This window comes from Mauremys reevesii, linkage group 3 (assembly GCF_016161935.1).
Source record: "Mauremys reevesii isolate NIE-2019 linkage group 3, ASM1616193v1, whole genome shotgun sequence".
Lineage (NCBI taxonomy): Eukaryota > Metazoa > Chordata > Testudines > Geoemydidae > Mauremys > Mauremys reevesii.
In genome coordinates, this window is record NC_052625.1 from 117,432,015 (window position 1) to 117,454,536 (window position 22,522).

General features: G+C 40.9%; 1 protein-coding gene across 1 annotated transcript in view; it reads left to right on the forward strand.

Annotated features, from left to right (window-relative positions):
- The window catches only part of TRDN (triadin), a 292,575-nt gene that overhangs the window by 166,201 nt on the left and 103,852 nt on the right, over positions 1-22,522 (forward strand). The window contains exons 17-19 of the mRNA XM_039528738.1: positions 7,993-8,037; positions 13,493-13,546; positions 16,684-16,719. Of these exons, the coding sequence (XP_039384672.1) occupies positions 7,993-8,037; positions 13,493-13,546; positions 16,684-16,719 (135 nt within the window). The remainder of the gene's footprint in view (positions 1-7,992; positions 8,038-13,492; positions 13,547-16,683; positions 16,720-22,522) is intronic.

A 22,522-nucleotide genomic window follows, 5' to 3' on the forward strand; every position in this document is an offset into this window, starting at 1 on the left:
TGTATAATTTTTGGTGGGGCCCAAAATGGTGGTGCCCCCCCGCTCTAGAAATTCCGCCGCCCCAAGCAGGGTGGCGCGCTGCGCCGCTTGCGCCGCCCTTCCCCGGTCCCGCGGCCGGGGCTGAAGTGCCTGCGGACGGTCCTGTGGTCCCGCAGCTCCGGTGGAGCATCCGCAGGCATGCCTGCGGGAGCTCCATCCGAGCCGCGGGACCAGCGCACCCACTGCAGTCATGCCTGCGGCAGGTCCGCTCCTCCCAGGGCTCCTGTGGACCTCCCGCAGGCATGACTGCGGAAGGTCCGCCGGAGCCAAATGCCGCCCTGCAGGACAATGCCGCCCCACGCTCCTGCTTGGCACGCTGGGGTCTGGAGCCGGCCCCGGCTCCCGCCCTGTAAGCGGATATAAAATGAAGCTACAATGCATCAGTGCCACAAGATTACAAAGGTCAATTAAAAGTAGAAAGTCAGAAGCAGCACTTGCCTACTTCAATATACAGTATTATATTTTGTTGCACCTGTTGTGATGAAGTGGGAGTGTTCTTAATATTTTCTCTGAATACTGTGTGGGTGCCTCAGTTTCCCCTGCAAGATGCCAACTGAAGGTGTTGTGGCCAAAGATCAGGTGGCCTCCTTGTCCGGAAGAGACACAGAGGCCAGAGGAGGGAGTGTCAGTTTGGAGCTGGCTGGGGAAATGGGGAGAGACCCAGAACTTGGTTCTGGGCTCCCCACCCCCCAAGATGCAGCACCATTGGAATCAAATCTATTTGCTCCTTGCCTCTGAAAATCAGGCCACTTATTTAGCCACCTAAATTAGGTTGTAGCATCTAACTTTAGCAACCCAGGTTTGAAAATGTTGGCTTCAACCTTTCTGTGTCTCCGTTCCTCCATCTGTGAAATGAGGCTAATACTGAACAGTAAAGCAAGTTCAGCTCAGCTACATCCGGACAGTGGAAGGGTGTTTGCTAGGTCATTGAAAAGCAAACAGCTGAGCAATGCAGGGGTCTGAATGGCTCAGAGAGGTGGTAAAGGAAGACTGGCACTTGTAGGCCCTAGTCCAAGTGGGTAGAGTTGGAAAGATGCCACCATCCGATGGAAATGAGCTGTAGACAATGTCCCCTGTCGTTGGCTATCTCAGCCGTGAGGCCTGGTTCTGCCAGCTGAGAGCCACTCTTTTCCCAGATGGGCCAGGGTTGAGGCACATTTGTGCCTAGCAGGGGTATACCTGTTCCCTAGACAGAGGTCTCCCCCCAGCCCAGGTCAAACAGCTCAGCAGTGACATTCTTAGAAGTAAAATCCCACTCCCAGCCCCCCCCCATTTAAAGAAACTCCCTCCCCGTGCAGCACAAGGGAAAGGACACCCCCCCCCCCAGCCCAGAGCCACCCTAGCTCACCTTCAGTTGCTCTATCCTCGGGGCTCCTCCTCTCCCATGTGCCAATGATGCTGCCCTGGGGACTCACCTGTGGCCACCCGGCTGTGAGAGCTCACAAGTATCATGCAAGAGTCCCCGCCCGCCCCCACGCAGTGATCTCTCCCTCCTAGGGAGCAGCATGGGAAAAGAGTGGAGGGACCCAGCCACAGCCCTTTAAACAGCAATGGCTTCAACCCCCCCGCCCCTCCAGCACAGGCTGAAAGAGGGGTGTTGTCTGCATGTGTAGTCCGGTGCTGGGTGGGTGGATGGGTTAGACATGCAGAGAGAGAGATCGCTTTGGGGTGCCCACCCGGGGGCTTCAGCCTCCCAAACTCTCCTGAGGGGGCGGCCCCGCCCCCAGGACAGGGCATGCCGGCAAGCACACACCTCGCTCCTCCCTGCACGGATCGGACCGGCCGGCAGCACCTGTGAAATGGGAGAGAAATAAGCCCTGGTTCAGGCCAGGCCGGTGTCATTCCTGGGACCTGGTGCATCCTCTGAGCGCCTCTCCGCTGTTCCTGCAGCAGCCCCTCCTTCCCGCAGCGGGGCCGGGCTGCGGCAGCGCCGGGTGGCTCACGGGTGATTCGAGTTTGCAAGTCATCAGCCTGCGCTGGTCCCTTGCCCCCAGGAACAGGGCCCGTGCAGCAGCGATCGCCGCCAGGGAAGTGTCCCCCGGTCCCCACTCCCTCCGCAGGCTCCAGCTCGGGGGAGTTAAAATGAGGCACCTGGTTTCTTTCCAAGCGTTTGCCCGTGAGCGGGAGGCCAGAGCAGGCCAGCGAGCCCACCGCGGAGAGGAGCGCAGGTCTGGGAAGAGCTCCTAGCACAGCTCCTGGCCCCTGCCCCTGCTGGGGACGGGCCAGTGACCAGCCTGTCCTCTAGCCCACAGCGGCAAAGCCCGGCGGCGCGACCCCTGCAAGCGCCGGGGATGGAGCGGAGCGGCCGAGCGGCGGGGACCTGCCGCCCTCCCATCACCTGAGACACGCAGACGCAGCTGCCTGCGTTCAGGCAGTTAAGCTCTCTGGGGCCGGGCGGGGAGGGGGGAAGCTCTCCAGCCCTGGCGGCGGCGGCGCGCTCCAAGCAGGGGAGAAAAAACATTGGTGGGGCAGAGCCCCTGCTTGGGATTTATTCATGGGGCTAAAGCCCCAGAGCCCCATGTAAGTCAGCGCCTATGATTACTAGCATGAGCATATACAGTACAATCACTTCACTTATCTCTTGGTCTATACCCATTCAGTACCTGTAATAATTTTTCAAGCCACTGATAGAGACACAATATACAAAACATCCATACTCAACATAGCTCCTTTTACCTTCACAGGCAAAAAGATAAGGTGAGCCTAGTATTGGTAAATCCCATAAGTCTGATTTGATAGGATGCTCTGTTACTTCTTGAGACCTTGCACAAAATGCTGGTAAGAGTCCACTTACATGAGTAGGGTAGGCTCATTTTCTAGGCCCTTGACCTCAGAAAACTGCCTTAAATCTTTTATTAGTCCATAATGAGCACGTCCTCAGTCTAGTCCTGTTTATCATGCATCCAGCTACACTGCAGAATTTCCTGGCTGTCTTTCTCCTAAAGAGGTTCACAGAGGTCACGGTTGCTGTTGGAAACAAATGGGACATAATCTAGACCTCTTAGTTATGATTGTTTAACTTTTTAATAAAATATACCTAATGGCCATTCTTCCTCTGGTTTTTAACATGCAATGTCAGCTTTGTGGCTTTGTTAACCATATTTCTCTCTGAGTTATGTATAAGTGATTAGGATAATAGAATGGGCAGATGTTCTTGAGAGGAAGAGCCATACATAGTCATGGTTACAAATGCATTGATTTTTATCTTGATTGCAGTAGGTTCTGTGTGAAGTTGCTTCCTCATAGATTTTTGCTGCACTTTTTAGGATGTAATTAGAGTACAGTATGTCACCTATAAAGATGAGTGGATGGACATTGCATTATTCAGATTTCCCTTTTCACACAGAGTGAGAATGCTGACTATATACATGTTCAGAAATACAACTAAAATGTGCATCCGAGCAAACTTCAGCTTGAAGTCTTTATATACCTATATATATGTGAACCTACTGCAAAGTCAAGTAAGGAAATGTAGTAAGGACTATTTAAAGGGACATCATGCACAACTTGCAGCACAGAGTAAAAAATCTGATTTTTCATGCTCAAAGCATTTATGTCAGTTTCATGAGGCAGTTTGGAATATAATCTTTATTTCAGGCTCCTTTTCTGTAATGGCTTCAGCCATTTTTAAGTTTGCACCAGACTTTATTCATTCCCCATAAGTTTTTACAGCCAAAGTTTCACCACAAAACTGCTGAACCCATTGCAAATATATACTTTGGAATGTATTTCTGCTCAGCTTGCTCAAAAGAAATGTGGATTCCCCCCTTCTTAGGAGAATTCATAAATTCTCCAATGTTTGAAAATATAGGGCCTATTGTAAATATCTCTGTTGAAGTCTATTGACGTCAATGGAACCATGAGAATTTATAGCATAGATGATCTGGCCTGTGGTGGTTTATTTTATGGAGTAGTGTTGTTATCTACACCAATAGCTCCCAAACTTCATTGGTTCACATACCATCACCTTAAAAATTGTTGCAAAATGAATGGCTAGACCATATAGCTCACGTAATACCAGTAGTACATATGGGAACCCCTGATCACACATCTTACAAAATACCTTTTCTTCCTTCCCCCAGTTGACTGTAGCCTGTGTAAATATATGTAGTTCTGATGACTGTATGATTATAATCCCATAATGAAACCCTTAATCTATTGTTAACATCCCTAATAGCCACAGATGGCCGTGGAACATGCTGTTAGTGGGAGAAGCTGATTTCATTTTAATAATTCCTAAGTGGAAAAGAATTAAGCATTAAAGAAAATGAAAACATGAGTCATTGGTATATTTTCAACTGGACATTCCCAAAGTTCGCCTATTCATGTAGGTGAATCACCTGCCTGATCATTTCTCTCTTACTTGTTTTACATTTGACTTGTATGGTGGAACTTTTTTGAATTCTCATGGGGCATCTGCTTTCTTTGAAGTAGCATTTACTGTAGATTGGATGCATTCATAAACATTTCACTCTGCTTCCGTTTGAAGTGTTCTACAGGCTTAAGGCTATTACCCTCCTCTGGCATGGTGCTGATCAGGACAGACAGGCTTCATGCTTGTTCACTAAAATGTGCAGCTCATTTACAAGTGGTAACTGAAAAGATGGTGCAAGATGGCTTAGAATTTCAGCCACTCAAATCCTCTGATTCATCGAAATCTTTATTTATTGTATTTAAAACTCCTGTTGAATGCTGCTCAGCTGATAATTATTGTAGTAGCTAAAGACAGAAAAAACTATACAGTTATATAGCCCATTCTCATTAGGTTATTTAGTCCATTTCTCTTTGTTCCCAGTGGATTGACTCCATGGTGGGCACTGATAAGACTTGAAATTCAGGCCCTAAGAGAATGTGTTGCCATTCTTAATCAGCAAGAACGGCCAGCAAGATTGGAGAGCTATTTGCAATTGTTTCGAGTCAGGGAAGAATTATTGTTGGTGATGTATTGAGACATCTCAGACAACACACAGACAGATATGCTCCCTGCCCCAACAACTTGCAATCAAAATGTTTAGATCAGTGATGTGCTGTCTAAATGTTATCAAGGCTCCATCAAAAAAATTCCACCTTCATCAATGATGCATGTGATATTCCCTGGTTAACGTAGTACCCCGCAATCCTAAGCCACCCCCCCACATTAATTATATTCTCTTTGTTTCCCAGAAATCCTATCAGCACCATACATCCCCACGCTAGCAAGTTTTTCCCGTGCCACTCAGTCTAATACTTCCTGACCAGTCATGGTGTCACCTCACTGAAGCCCCTCTAGAGTCCTCCTCTACCAGTTTCATCACAGCAGTAGCACTGGTCCAAGTAAATTATCCAGGAGTTCTAGGCGGTGGGTGGTTGGTCACTTAGATCCCCTTTAGTTTATGCAGCGATCAGGTCTCTCTCAGTGCTGGAGGTTCCCCTCATTGATTGGCTGGAAGGAGGGAGCAATGATGGTGGCCTTTGAGGAGGAGTGGATTTCTCTGGATTCGTAGGTGAAGGAGAAGAAGTCCAGACTTACTCCAAATTGAAGCTCTTTAAACTCTGGGCTAGGGCTATGTAGGCAGTTGCTGACAGGGAGAAAGGCAGGTTCCAGTGTCTTTGGGATTTAACTCAGTGAAGCAGCAGCTTGGCCCTTGCCTTCTCCTTGTGTGTTAGAGTGACTGATGGGGTGGGAGAGGACTGCTAGGACTATCTGGTACATTCCTTATGCACACCTAGAGGCACTTGTAAGGAGGCTGTTTCCCTTGCTGCTCCATGAGAAAGAAGTGAATAGGTAGCTCTGGCCTTAGTAAAACAATATTTTGATGCTTCCTCCCCAAATCTCTACCCATGATTGGCACATGATTATACAGAGTATTTGGGGGAGGGTTAGCAAAATTAATCTGTGAAATATACCAGAAACGTAATTGTTTTACTTAAAAATTGTGCATGCTGGAAGAAGACTGGGAATGTTTGTTTAATCACAATGAAACATACAGTCATTCATAACTTCATATTGCTCAACTGTCTATGGTGTCTTACTCTTCTACCATACTAATTCACATTAGCTAGCAAATATCCCAACTAATTGTTTTTAAATTCTGGTACATCTGCTAGAGTGACAGCAGACTATACGGAGATTGGTCTCTCAGTGACTTTAATTATGTGTTTTGTTCTGATGATGGAAATTCTCACACATCAGATGCCACCTGCTACCTCCTCTATTTCTTTTGAACCCTTGCTATGGGCAGCAAATGGAACTTGAACTGCCATCCATACAAGACACATTGGCTTAAAAGTCCTGTTGCTGTGTCAAATGTGCAAGACCCAAGTCAAGCAGCCAAATGCTGTTCTCAATTTCATTTTGGTCAATAATAACATGGTCAGTAGTTCCTCTTCTGCTGATCAAGAACCATTCTGAATGTAAAATACTGACAAAAACATCTAATGACCACTTTCAGTATGCAACTTTCTGATATCTGACATTTCTGTTCATCTTTTCTCTCACTCTTGCTCTTTATTAAAAAGCTAATTGGAAGCTAAAGTAAGAAGAAATTATAAGATATGCAAACAGCAACTTCCATCCGAGGCAAGGTTTTCAAATTTCCACGTGGCTTGGACAGAAGGAAGGGTTCTTTTTTGGCTTACCTGTTAGAGCTTCTGCTCATGTTGTATGAGACCTTTGGTTCTGCTGTGTTTCTGTACAAGACCCATACACCACATAGTACAGCCATGAGAACTTCTTACGTCCACACTAGCATCTGGCCACCAGCAAAATGAGGGATAAGATATATGATTAGTGTTCATCTGGGTTTACAATGGGAAGCATCTACTTTGGTAACTTTTTATCTTCAATTTTTGGCAATGTGAATCAAGGGTCCTGTTGAAGCATCTAAAGATTATAGTGGGTCCTGCTGGTTTAAGGCCAGCCTAGTTAGCGGATCACAATATATGTCCTATACTTTGGCGTCCTTAAACTCTGTCATTGGATTGACGTGATATGTGGTCAGCATATCATCTATCATATAGAGGAATTCAGATAGCATATTTACCCACAGATGCTTAGACTATAGTCTATGTTTGTAACCTCTAGGTTAAATTATAGTAATGTTTTGTTCTATGGCCTTCCCAAGAAAAGGTTGCATTAGGTCCAGTTTATAAAATGATGCCTCCAGAAATAGAATTGACTCCAGGTGGACTTGACAAGTCAGTGCAGCATTAGCATTAGAACTGCAGTATATTACCTTTCCACTGAGTTGAGATGAAAGCTGCTTTGCTTTGTGGATCTGTTTACTCCTTGATATACATGTCTAGCTCCCATTGGAATTAACAGGAGACTTATAGATACAAACTGCATTAGAGCATCCTCCTGGGAGAAGATAATCAACAATTTGAAACCTATGTATTTACCTGAATTGCTGCCTGTGTATAAATTTACAGATTGTTCAGCATAGTTGAAGTCGACCTGTAAGCTATTCTAAAATATACATTATGCTAAAAATCTGAGGAGAAGCTGTGTAAAGTTATCATGAACCCTGAATGTAGAATTCATTCCAGACCAAGGTTTGAAATATTTAGTCAATTAACTTAAGCTCAAGCTTACCATACCCTGAAGAGTATTATAAACCTCCTAGGGATACAGTTGCATGAAAGGCATTATATAAGCTTAAGGTTTTTTTTATTACCCTGTATGTAGTTTAGCTGTTATTTGCAGCTACTGTGTACTTCTAGTTTACTTCAAAAGAATGTTGATCGAGGCCTTAGGAAAAGCTCGAGCTACACAACTAGAAAGGGGTAAAAGAATAAAGCACTGCCTAGCTGTTTCACTGAGATACACGTATGCTAGCTGCCAGATGCTTATTTCTAGATTGAATTTAAAATTGATCCCTTTAGCCAGTACAGAAAAGAATAAGAACAGATCATATTTGTTAAAATTGTTTTTTTTAAATAAAAATGTTTAACTGTACTTTAATTCTTTTCAAGAGCCACTAAAAGAAAAGACTTCAATTCCACCTATAAGGAAAGAAGGTAAGTTGTCTCCTTACTCTACAATATGCTGGTATATTGGTAACCCATACTGGAATATGTCTGCCTTTAAATATTCACTAATAACTACTGTAAAATTACAGTGGAGATGTTTCACAAGCCTCCAAAGCTGACAGGCGATTCTGTTAGCAGTGGTTTATTGATTGTAAAAGTTTTAAGGGGCCTTTATAGGAAAGGCTATGGCCAAGATTGTTAGAAGTAACTAGGGATTTTGGGTGCCTTAGTATTTGGGTGGCTCAAAAGAAGGGGCCGGATTACCAAAGGTGTCCTCAGCACTTTCTGATAAAGGCCCTTTTAAGGTATCTCAAGTTGAGAACCAAAAAACGAAAAAGCACCAATTACTTTTTAAAAGCTTGCTCTGTATTTTAACTGCTGCACAAAATTCTACCAAGATTTCCATTTTATTGCTTAAGATAAAGTATCAGTGGACCATCTTTTTTTAAAAGAAACAAAAACTATTTTCATTATTGCTGGAGATCAGTAAGTCTCTACAGCTAACATCAAAGACAGTTTGCTTATTGCTAAGTCTCTCTGCTGGTCAAGGAATGTCCAATAGGCATCTGGAACAGTATTCCTCCTCTGTGCTAGCCTGATGGCCATGGTTCCTGATGCTATTATTTGGCTTCCAGGAAGCATACTCAACCTATCTTATGATATGTGCATGCCTTTCCTTCTGATGTAAGGAACACACATTTATAAGGAAAGATTTAAAGAGACTCGCTGCTCTAAAATATATTAAGGAATGTTGCCCTAGTAAATGATGACTTATATGGAAAAAATGAAAGAGAAAGCTTGGGGGCTTTATTTAGGTCACGTCTGTTGTTGTAAATGATGCTTCCACTTTGTTTATTTTTTATAACCTATAGCAATGGCAGATTATTATGATAAATGATTCATATCGCTGCAATATACACCTTTTAAAATTTCCATATCTAGCAACTACTAGGCACTTCTTAAAGGCTTCAGTAGACCCCTTAGCTAGATAACATGTCTGTAAGCTGCTTCATGATTAATTTCATCTAAATGTGGTAATTATCGTGCTTTGAAGTAATGCCTGCAAAACACGTTTTCACAGAAAGTTAGTGGAAGCAGAGGATTAACCCAGAAACATTTTGGTTCAGAGCAGCATATCACCCAAATATAAATGTGTTTCTCCTGGAATTTTTCAGATTTTTTATTAGAATGCTTGGCAGTCATTGATGTTAGCTTATCTCATATCAACCTTCTGATGACAATTGAGACATCAGTTTAAACTCAAGCAACTCTGTATTGTTGTTAGTAATGGTCTAGTCCTGTTTTGCAGCTCGAAGTCCACTCTATTTTGATGGCTTTCATGCTGGAATATTTCTAGTGTTAGTGTTTAAAGAAGCAATTAATATATAATTTATTTATGTTAAGAATCTAAATACTAGCTCTCTCTATTTTCCCATTGTCACTCAAGCAGTTTCTTCATGTTTCATATGTCACAGCTTGGTGCCTGTGCCAATTAAAGTAGCAGAGAGGGTCTTTAAGTGTTACCAATAAGGTGGCCAATGGGACGTAACTGCCACAGCTGGGTGCCCAAATAAAAATCCTCAAAGCAGGTCGTTAAGTTAATTATAACCAACAGGCCACCTATCACCAAATACCTCTCTGCCCAGCTCTCTCACATACCATATAGATCAACCCACAACACATTCTCTTTACTCACTCATCATGAATAAAATCTGTGTGCAGAGTTACACCAGTTTAACTAAAGGTATGGCAAACTTAAGGTTTAGTTAAAGTAGTGCAAAAAACTGCATGGTCAGGCTCATTGATTTCATTTAAGTCAATCAGTAACAGGTTTTACCTACTCTTAAATAGATTCATGTTCTTAAATTAAACCAAAATAATTGTGTTCACACCACTTTTTGCACTTGTTTAGTTTAAATTTACATCTGACGTTAAACCGGTGCAACTTCCTTGTGAAAAGGGCCTTAAGTAACTCATCTCAATGCACATCCAAACAACTCAACCCCACGGCAGCCACTTCTGTTGTAATTATCTGTCTGTCTGTATTTGTGTGCATATAGTATAATTGAAAAAAATACTATACGGTAAGAAAGAACCTGTCATGTCCAAAGAAGCTAAAAGTAAGACTCTCTTACATTATTTGATATTTTTTTCCACATAAAGCTGTTTTTAAACATGTTTCAGTGTCCTCAATTAATGGTTATTAAAATTGTTGAAGATGCAAAGAAGAAAATAGCTTCACCATTTATAATTGAAAAATAACATGTTTAGACTTCAGCTGCCTCCTCCCTTCTAAACCCATTCACGCACTATTTCTAATTCCACACTCTTCCTTGCAACTGACAGTTTTGCCTCTCCCATTTTTTTTAATCACATGTCTACAATAGTAGAGGTTTTCACAGGGAAGGAAATGTCAAAAATAATTTCAGTTGTAATGTGTTCTCAGTGGCTGTGAGCTTGGTAGAATGGCTGAGAAGCCTTATGTGCTGACAGGGGCGGCTCTAGACATTTCGCTGCCCCAAGCACGGCGGCATGCCGCGGGGGGCGCTCTGCCTGTCGCTGGGAGGGCAGCAGTCGGCTCCGGTGGACCTCCCGCAGGCGTGCCTGCAGATGGTCCGCTTGTCCCGCGGTCCGCTTGGCGTGCTGAGGCCTGGAGCCGCCCCTGTGTGCTGATAGGTTTCTGGAGAAATGCCCAAGTACTCTCAAATTGCCAAGTAAATGATGCCTGTTCACAACCCCATAGATCATAACCTTGCATTCCTTGTGTACCTAAAAGTCCCATGGAAGGAGTTCTGAGTGTGCAATGATCTCAAAACAATATTTTCAAGAAAACAGCATAGTCAGCTCGATAGCCCAGGAACCTTTATTTCTACATGCTTGTAACCAGTAGTGCTCTCCCATAGTTAACACACTTATCATACATCATTATAGAGGTCAGACTTCAAGTGATCAGATTCTTTGTGTTGAATGTGTGGTATATTTTTAAAGATTATGGAACATGTTAATCTCTGAAGGATCACTCTTGGCTCAAATGCTACCCATGAGTAAAAATTTCATGGATACCCACGGTTTTGGGGATGCTGACCAGTCTCTCAGATCCATGCTTGATCTTTTCTGGGCTATGTTGAAGGGGTTTCAACCATCTCTGCAGCAAGAATCTTCCATCTTCCCAGTACCTTATGGAAATATCTCCACTGGGATTCAAGATCCATGCATTGAGAAGGGCCTATGCATCATCATCCCGCCCAAGCCTGACATGAAAATTGATCAGATAATACAAAGCAAGAGTTCAATCCTACAAATAGCAAGGCATGTGGGTAATGTTACTCATACAAATTATCCTACTGAATCAATGAGATGACTCACAGGAGTAAAACTACTCATGTGCCTATTTGCTGTATTATTTTTTTCACTGTAACAAAGTCAGGCTGGACAGCTGTAAGACCGTGGTGGAAGGGAGGTATATTAGCTTTAGAACGATAAAGGTCCTTTTCCCTATAAGCTGAAAAGAGGTTACCTCAGGTCAGCTAGGGACACCTGAATCCACTTAAGGGCTGCCTAACACCTTTAAAAACCCCAACTCCAGTGAGAGAGGTGGAGGAGGAGAGACAATTTGCTGCAGAGCTAGTGACAGCTGGGAGAAAGGCTTCTCTAAGGTGAAAGGCTGCTTTCCTCCCTATAGGGGAAGCTACGTAACTCACTGCCTATTTAAGGGGAGGACTGGCACCCTGAGGCCAATAACCAGACCACATGCCTACTGACGTTGGAACGATTTGTATAGTGGGGGTGCTGAGAGCCATTGAACAAAACTGTAAACCCTGTATATGATGGAAACGACTTCAAGCCAGGTGATGCTGCCGTGTCCCCAGCAGCCCTAGTTCCCGCACCCTTGCACATGCCCCCATGGAAGGGATAGTAAAAAGTATCTCCCTTTATTTTATGTTGTGAATGTGTTTCTTTTTGTTTGGCGGAGGAGTGCTCCTGGGCTGGCCCCAAGGCCTTCCTAGAAAATATTGGGAAATAAACCTCAAGTGGAAAAATAAACACCATCTGACATGGGAGGCTCTCACTACCAGAGGGGGAAGCGCTGAGCCTGGTGAGATGGAGGAGGTGCCTTGCCACAACACATAGTCCCTCTGACTTGGGAATCAACTTAAAGAGTAGTTCCAGAGGCAGCTGCCCGTATGGGATGTCTTGGCAGTGTGGCTCCAATGGAGCTGCATTGCCTGAGAATTGGAGGGAGAGCAAAGACATCATCAGAGCCCATGGGGAGGCCCTATAATTCTAGTGAATCCCTGTTTGTGGACTGAACCTCCTTTTCTTTTGCAGGTGTGGGGACCTGGGTAGAATTGCTAAGAAAACTGTTTAACAAGGTCTCCTCCTATAGATCTTAATAAAGGAGGAATGAGCCCCCAGAGTAATTATAGTGCTCTAGTACTAATTTACTGCATAGTTTTGAATGGATACAAACAAACCAATTCCACACATGTTAAACTTTATATTTTGTTTTCATTATGTTTTACAAGACATTCTGATGCATCTTTCATGAACTTCTCAATATACTAGAGGGGAAGAACTGGAAATTAAATTTCTGATTTAGCAGTAGGGTTTTTTTCTTTTTAATAACATTGTGACAGATGTGAAGGATTAACTAACATTTTGTTGGCATTCTGTAATTCAGATTATGATTAAAATGATTAATTATTTCCTTTTGCAATATGAAAATGTGAATTGCAAATCAGAGAATATATATATATATTGTTTTAGTTGATAAACCAAATTCCATTAGGAAAACCAGTACACTTTGGTTTATGACTATTTGTTAAATTATCTTGGTTTAGCACAGTCTGTTCTAGCAGTTGCTAAGGATGCAAAGGATTAACTAAACTCTAGCACACAGTGTATGAACCCAGTGGACTCAGTCTGGTTCTTTTATGCAATGTTTGGACAAGGTTATTGGAGCTCCTCTAAGGTACCCTTTCCCTTCGCAACTTTGAACTATGCTCCATGGCGGGTTCCTTTGCCCCAGCCTAGAGAGAGTTTGTCCGTATGCTACGAGAGGAACAAGACCAGGGGAACTGCAGTTACATGGATTGACTGGCCTTGCTCCTCTGTGTAGAGAGACTCAGCAGGTGTAGTGTCTAATGCAGTAGCAACCAAGCAGTGGCTCCAGGATCACTCTTCAGGGTGGGGAGAAGGAAGCCACTGGCTCATGATAGTAATTGACAGGTTACTTTAAAAAAACATTTTTGCTGATTGTTTTCATGCCTTTGAATTAGTGGAGTGTGTCTGGGCACTTCTATTGTTCTGATAATCTCTTCTCTTCATTCTTCACTAAGAAATATACCAAGGGCTATATTTTTCATCTGTAGACTTCCTTTGTACTTCTGTATTTTCATGCTATAACACTTCATAGTAATTTATTTAATTTGCTTTCTTTAAGAGCCAGCAAAAGCTCCTGCAGTCAAACCAGCCACTATAAAAGTAGCAGCACCAGGTAATGGATAAAGAATAACCTTCTCTCTCTATTTTCAGTGTATTTCACATATTTGTAAAGCTTGTTTATTGCATCATAGCACCATCTACTGGATTATACAAAAGGTCACTGATGTAGTCTGTTTTATCTAAAAGATATTACCATATGCTGTTGCTGTGACACTATGTATGTGAATTCTCTAAAGAGAATAGAGTATTTTGCATAGGTCAGGTTCCCTAAGACACTAAGATCTAATGGCCTTTGATACCTACTTCAGCAGTGCTCTCAAACTTGCAAGAATATCTTGAGTTTCTCATGGTAGCTACAAAATTGCAAGGATGTATTTTTAGCCATACTAGAGAAATGGGCGGAAGCCTAGAAAGTAGATCTGGATCAGAATATAGGATGTGAAAAGCCAAAGACCAGAGATATGTGAATTCAGGTTTGTGGAGCACTTCATCATAAAATAAAAGCTACTTTGAACAATAGGCGCAAAAGGTTGGGCTCCTAAATCCATGTTTAAACACGTAAAAGAGTAGTCTAATTTTTAAACAGTGCTCATCGCCAACAGTTGCCACAAACAGCAACAGGAGCTGCTGGGTGCTCAGAACTTTTTGAAAACCAATCAATTTATTTAGGTGCCTAAATATGAATTTAGGAACCCTAAGTTAGGCACCCAGCTTTTAACATTTTGGACAAAATTCATATCTGAATCCAGGCTGGATGTTAAAACCCCACACATTTTGATTAGGTTTTATTTCATACCCATTTCTAAATACTACACCTGGAGTTTTGGGTTTCAGTTTAAATGATTAAAACCTAATAAAGCTACCACCAAACCAGGTATTTTTTCAGTGCTCACTTTTTTGAGTTACATTACAACAACAACAACAACATGGAGATTTTCAAGTGAAAACTGCAAGAAGTATGAAAACCAAAATATTCATTTGAATTTTAACTACTTCACTTTAATTATCTCACCCAATTTGTGTTCCCTTTTCAAAATATTCTAATGAATGAGCTTATTAACAGGAATGTCTATGAAATTAGAACATTTAAGGTAAATATTTGATAAGAAGGAAAACTGATATGGCTTACTATTGAGAAATAAAACCAGTTGCTCAGTTCTGGTATGTTCCTAGATCTCTAGTGCTCTTTTTGGTTTGCGTTGTGAACTAGCTTTCTTTGTTTCTCCTATATTCTTGCCTTACCCTGACTCCACAAAGAAAATCCACTCTCTGAATATTAACTTGCATGATTAAAAGTTGATTATTTTTACGGCTTGAATCTTGTACTTTTAAACAGAAAAAGCAAAAAATGTTGAGAGGTAATTTTGAAGCCTAATAGAGCTCCTTAACAGGAAATTTATGGCACTTCTAGGTGACCAAGCTCAGTAAATATATAGTATTTGATTTTCAAAGTTAATATTCCAAATTTTTCCCGGTGTTCCTAGTACAAACTCTGTTACGCTATCGGAATTTTGTCTGGCACAGTGTAGCATTTGGCTTCAAACAGGAAATGAGAACTAGTTTGATGGGTACATGCAAGTGTTGTTGCTGTGAAAGGAGAAGCAGCAGTACTTAAGGAAACTGGTTCTAAAGCAGCAATAAAATCCCAGTTCCTGCAATCTGTCTCTTGTGTATTTACATAGGCCTGGAGCATTAATATTTCTTCTGCACTGCAGAAAGGAATCTTACTCAATTCATTTTTTCAATGGAAATTCACCCTGAAGGACAGGAAACCCTCTGCAAAACAGATAGACCTTTCAGGCTCCTGGATTATATGTTCTGAATAGTTACATCTCACCGATGCAGCATTTAAGTACTCAAATATAATGGGAAATGCAGCTGGATCAAACAGTTTTGCAAGAATGGAGTTTTTACTATTGCTTGACAGTCTTCTCAGTTCAGAACAACTCCCAGAATGCAATACATATAGCAAACTTACAATTACCATTAACCAAACTAGCCTCTATGTGGCGTTTTAAATGAAATGCCTTCACATTACAAATGATGCATATTCTGATGCTTGCCTTAAAAACTAGCAAATGTCCGGAACCAAAATCCTAGCTCCAATTCAATTCCCCTGAAATTGGGGAATTGGATCCAAATTATTCTGCTCAGTCCATCTCTTCAAGGACTTGACTGTTTTTAAAATAGTTTCTGAAGAAACTTTTTGCATATTACTCAGTAGCTTTTGTACTGTCATCTACCTGCTTGATGACTTTACTTTGTAAGCCTTGATCTTTCCCATCTCCCACTTTAACCCATGTAAATGGTGTTACTTATTAAAGAGAAAATATTGAGCTCTGATTTCCCTTGAGTGCTGTTTTGGGAACTCCTCCCAAGGCCCAAATTTCCCTGATTACTTAGTGGGGACTCATCAGTTCAGGTCTTTCAAAGAATAAAATAAATAAAACTCAGAGCTGGGGCCTACTTCAGATGCTCAAATATATAAATGAAGTTGGTTGCTTTTAATCTTGCCATGGTTTCTGTTGGATAAGTGTTCTAAAATGTTTTTTCGTTTTTTCATGCATCGCTGATTCTTCCAGATTTTGGCCCAAAGCAGAAGGAAAAAGTGATGAAATATGACAAAAAAGATTGTTCTTGAGGTAGTTACAGCCTGATGGGAGGCAGGAAATACTGGAAATCTGGTAAGAGGGCCTGTTGTGACCAGATTTCCAGTTCAGTTCTATAGACTCAGATCATTCTGATAAATCTCCAGAGTTATGAGCATTTATCAGACTTGAATGTTCACTCTCTTTAAAAATGGAATATGCTACCTCTTTGTGCATTTAGCATTTCCCAAGCTAGAGTGGAAATGAGAAACTTCCTTATAAACCTGATTTAAGTTTTTTGATAGCATGGCATGTCAACAGAGTCAACACAGCACTAGGCCTTCTTACAAAAAACTGACCCCCACCTCCCCCTTACAAAACTGATATAACAAAAAAAGATGTACCCCTATGGAACATTATCTTACCTTAGGAAATATAAAATCAACACTTACAACATATTCAAGAAAATTTAATTATTTTTTGCAAGAATTATTGAGATGTACAATAGCCGAACATGTCTAGATTGTAAAAGTGATTCTTGTCTAAACGGCTAAAGCTCAACTGTTGACTGATTATAGCTACATAATTATTTTATTTTTAGTTTCCAAGACAGCGGCAGCAGCTAAAACAGCAGAAGGTAAGAAAAGATATCTTTGCAAGTCATTTTCACCTGTAAAATTTTGCTTTCTAAGGGAAGAAATGTAGCAAAGAAACAAAGTTTATGGGACTACACAATATGCTTTGAAGGGGAAAAATGTTCTTTAAATATATACGCGCACTAACAAATATGTTCTGCTATAGGACACTATTAAGAGGTATGGGGAATGCTTAAAAGCACTGATAAAACATGACTACCATTAAACGTTAAGATCTATTTCTTTTTTAAATCACAGGAATAAAGTAAGTGTATGGATGAGAGGGGCAAATATTTCAAGTGATTTTTCAGGTCAATCACCAGCAGGTGGCTCCATAGAGCTGTATTCTAATCTTACCATTTCTTACCATAACACTGTCAAGATCTGTCTTTTATTATTATTATGAATTTTATTTTTTTACTCAGTCAATATCGCTACATCTCTTGTGCAGGACCTTATCTTCTTGTGTAGCTACAGCATCCTTGAAGAAGCACATGGAAGAAACTGTGCTGACGGACATATTGGGGTGGGGGGTGGAGTCAAGGCTTTGCCCAGTCCCAACCTAACTGCTCTTGGGAGGAGGGGTAGGTCTGGGAGGCTATACAGAGGCTTAGGTCTCAATCCCCTTATGCCTCTGTGGGCAGGTGTATAGTGGGCCATGATCTGACTCTGAATAGGAAAGGAAAAATTAGTGTGTGATCTGTATCATAATGTATACACACAAGGGGGCAGAATTAAGATTGCAAAGGCAATTTTTTTTTCATCTTCCAACTTTTGAATGCGTCACTTTAGAACCTTAAAATCTTTAAACATAGGGTTTTTTAATGACATGTAAAATTATTTTTCTCAGAGCAATTTGGTTTGCTAATGTGACATACAATTCTTATTCTTCTAACTTATGATAGACTTCTTTAAAAAAATAGAATTCAAGACATTTAATCACTTTTGCTAGGATTCTGAAACACTCACCCACTTAGCATGTTATGGCTTATTCTGAAGCAAGGTATCACCATATTAACCCATACTTTAAAATATATTTCAACAAAAATAATTTTTAAAATTCATTTTCAATAATTCCTATTGTGCTATTTCTGATTGTGAAGGTGTGTATACTCAAATAGAATCGAATCCCTTTATAAATACCACTGATTCTTGCATGCCTGTCCTAGTCTAACATTTGACATAACTATTCAATACATTGGAAGTATTGTTGTGTTACTAACACTGGATTATGACATTCCTTCAAGAACAAGGCAGGGGGAGCAAGCTAACTGTTAAACAGAGAAGTCGGGCTTTTATCTTTGCTAGCCACAGTGATGAGAGGAGAACTATATCTAAGCTAAATGATAGTTAATTGGGAGTTTGATTTAAATGACTTTTAAAAATATCTGCTCTTTATGTGAGAGGCTTTTTAAGGGGCTTGCCTAGTAGCTGACAAACTATAACAGCACTGCAAATATTCACAATTAATTGTTGATTTGTAATGTTTTGAGGGCCAGTTCAGCAAAACACTTAGGGACACGTTTAAGTGCATCCCTCTCCGGCAAAGCATTTAAGAATGTGTTAAGTATTTTGATGAATCAGGGCCATAAGGCATAACTACTGTGTGACTGACTTCTCAGGCAATGAATCTGTTGTTAATGCTACCTGTGCTGAGCTTGTATTAAATTGAATAAGCAGTTTGCAGAGGAATAAATGGGTCCAATCCTGCACTGTTAAGATCACTAGCAAAAAATAATTTGACTTAAATGGGTGCAGAAGCAGAAACGGGGTCAAAAGTGGAAGGGATGCAGTAGATTTTTCTATAAGAAATTACAGAATGCACATGGTGAATTTGTTATGCTCTCTAGTAGCTGACAGATTTTTTTGAGCCAATATGTAGCAAATCTCATGTGTGTATGTGTGTGTGTGTGTGTTTCACTTGCTTTGTGACATTATTTAAACTTTAATTTCATCAGTTCATCATACTTCAGTACTCTTTTAATGTCAAATCCCTTACTTTTATATATTAAGAGTTTAACTTTTGGTTTTAAAGTTGAGCCCAATTACATATGTACCAAACAAGTTCTTTGCAATATACTGTGCAAAATCTATCATTTTCTCTTTCAAAGTGCCCACAAATAATGCACAGCATTTTGCTCTTACATAACAGTTCCTGCATAATCTTTGAATGCCCAAGTTGAGAGCGCTAAATATTCAGAAATAGCTGCTGCTGACATGCTCTATTTTGTTGCACATACTAGAATGCTTCCAGCATTTTTTGACTGTCAGAGCTGCACACTTCTCCTGATGCTTTTTGTTTGTTTGATAGTGTCCTTCATGTCTTTGCCCTTGCTGAGAAATTCTGTAGGAGTTGTGTGCCCTGCTATGTAGCTACGGAACCCTGTCTGCGTATTTAACCATTAGGAGATCATGTGCATGCCCTTTGAATCTAGTGGTCTGGAGCCAAGGAACTAACGTATTAAAAAACTAGAACCGATCAGGAATTTTCCAACAAAACCTCTTTTCATCAGAAAATGCAGATTCATTATAACCAAACCTGTTCATGCGAGAGGGTGAGTTTTGATGACCATTCAGGGGAGAGGGATAGCTCAGTGGTTTGAGCATTGGCCTGTTAAATCCAGGGGATTTAGTCAGGGAGTGGTCCTGTGTTGAGCAGGGGGTTGGACTAGAGGACCTCCTGAGATCCCTGATAGTCTATGAGTCTAAGCATTGGAACAGGTTATCTAGGAGGGATGTGGAATCATCATAATTATTTTAAAGAACATATTAGATAAACATCTATCAAGGATGGTCCTTCCCCTGTGCAGAGGGATGGACTAGATGACCTCTTCCAGCCCAACTTTTCTATGACTCAATAACTCCCCAAATTCTGTTTTGTTTTTTAATAAAAGGTTGAAATTGAAACATAATGTTTTGAAATCATCAAAATCTGAAAATAAAAATTGGATGATTGGTCCTCAAATTTTTGAGATTTTGATTTTTCATCTTGAATCAGATTGGAGAAAAAAAACTAATATCTTGAAAATTCTCATGGGACAGGAAAATCATTTCCCATCCAGCTCTAATAACAGTCTCTAACCCTTACTGTTCCTCATTCCGTCTCTTTCTGCTGGCCTGAGTGGTAAGCCCTCTTCTGTGAGGGTTTAAATGATAGGTTTCTTGTTACATTTGTTAATTTTCAAATGTATTTATTTTTGAAGCAGCTTTAATCATTAGTTTTTATGATTGTTTTTCCTGTAGAATTGATAGTTAATCTGTTCATCGTGTCTTCACATGGCAGATGATGTGCAGAAACCAGGGTTTAAGCGGGACTTCCTCGTCCCACAGAAATCTCTATTTCAGACTAGTGTTTAAAGTGCCTGGGGTAAAGGTCACTACTCACATGTCAAAGAGGTGTGCTGCTTGTACAGCGTTTACACCATGACCTGAAAGATTCTGTAGAATCTAAGCCTTCCTTGTAATAAATCCTATATTAAAGGTTTTATAAGCCACGTGGACCTAAGCAAAGCTGTCTTCCAGCTGAACTGTGGGTTCAAAACCGGTGGATGCAACGTTGGAAAAATTTTCTAAATCCAATAAATTGTCCCCAAGCCCATCAAGGCAGCAATAGAAATGATTGCATCAGAAGAGTTCTAAGTCAGGGCCTCAAAGGGCTGGAAATACACCACAGATCCCTCTGCAGCTCCTCCTAAAAAGAAAATGAAGGGGTTGCAAATGCTCCTCAAGTGCCTGTTATGACATGGATTTTGCAGCATCCCAGTCTTTGGCAAATGGACACTTTTCCTTATGAAATTCTGTCTTAGAGTTGACATAGAGCTATATGGGAAGAATCAGATGCCATTTGAGGTAACTAACCTTGTCCACTCAAGAATTGATGAGACCTCAGAGAAGTTGAAGGTGCCCAGATCACCACTTCTTCTCTAGGTTTAAGCCATCCTTTTTTTTTTTTAGCAGAAGCATTTATGCTTTTGATATCAGATGGGTCAGTATTAGCTTGTTTCTTGGGGCAGTGCTGGCTGGTGGTGGTTGGGGGGAAGGGGAGAGGCGGGAAGATTCCATTTCATTGAGGGATTCAAATCCAGTCATCCTGAGAAACCTTACAGAGATGATCAGGGCAGCAGCTTTGAGCAGGGGATTGGACTAGATGACCTCTTGAGGTCTCTTCCATCCCTAATATTCTATGATGTAGACAAGACAAGATGTGTGGCCATCATTTCCTGCAGGCCAGGCAAAGCAAGAGTTTTGTAAGCTTGCCAAAGGACCTTGAAACAGTTTTGTTAGCATCTGTATTCCTCTGAAGAATCTGTGCCGCAATTATTTCAGGCATGGCAGGAAATCTCTTCAAATTAATGAATCCTGGAGATTGCCAATCATAGGCACTCTGTTTCCAGTCTGAGGATATGCTGAAACCCAATCTTTCTTCTCCATCTCTTTTCAGTGATCATTCTGAAGAGAAACTGCTACGAATGAAAGTCAGCTTTCATTTACAAACAGGGAGCTATAAAGTTGGTGCCAAAACCTTAGTAGGGGAGGAGGTTTTTTCCCACCCTGAATTTCTTATTTCAGAAAACAAAGGAATCAGCAGCCTATATTCATGATCTTTAGAAACTGAAGAAATATGAGGTAACAAATTCTTGTAATGAACCTCTTTATAACTTGAACAAGCCAATAGGAAAATTGCAGGCAAACAAACAAAAAGATACAACACTATTAGCTTCCCAACCTAAGGATTTGCAGTGTTCAACATACTGCACAGGATTTGGCAGTTCTGTGTTTTAGTGAATGTAAAATAGGATTTATTAAAATCCTTGTATCAGAAATTGAGGATTCTAGTACAGAAATCTGTTTCCCTTAACTGTAATGAATATAACCTAATGACATTGATTATACTATAGTTTATATTATAGAACAGTGAACACAGTGGAGATGATAGGCAATTTAATGGAAATTCAACTTTCTCACTGGTTTCACATGAATTTCACTTACTCACACTACTGCTTTAATATTAGAATACTTTATCTGAATTAATTGAAAGGCATATATGTCATGAAAGAGAGACAGAGAATCAAAATGGAAACATGTGACTGTTCCAATGATAGCAGGTGAGAGAAGGTCACAGTTTGAGAATTACCTTGCTGCTGGTGAAGATCTAAGGTACACTGCAGCAATATGCCAGCTTCAATGCTTTTCAGCACCACTTGCAGTTTAAGGAATGGAGCGGCATAAAAAATAACCTCAGAGATTCTCTTCTGTCTCCCATCTCCTCAGTGATCGCATCACTATCAGCAAAACAAAAATTGCATTTAGGTGGTTTCATTAACAATTAATAAATATTTTACTGGTTTTCACAAAGACAAAAAATGTTTTTGTGAAAACTTCAGAGTGTGTAGTGTATGGTGAAATTTCAGACTTGAAAAAAATCTCAATTGCACATATGATAGAATATTTATTTGTCCTCAGCCACAGGCTGTGCCCTGGATAAAGATATTTTTGGCCTGGCTGTTAAATTAATACATTTTTATGAATACATGCACAACTCTTACTGTTAAACGTCTTACAGAGGCTATGGCAAGTGTCTAACATGTATAGTGTGCAATAGGACAAAATCCTCTGTTGTGTCAGATTGACTATTAATTAATAGAAGAAAATTCTTCTAAATTAGTAGAAGTGGCTTGAGCCATAAAGGCAAGATCCAGATCTGAATTTTCTCAAAGCTTGTGGTTGTTGGGATCTAAGGTTTTGGTGTACCCCATTATAATAGCAGAGTAGAAGTAAGTCAGTCATAAATTCAGATTCTGATCC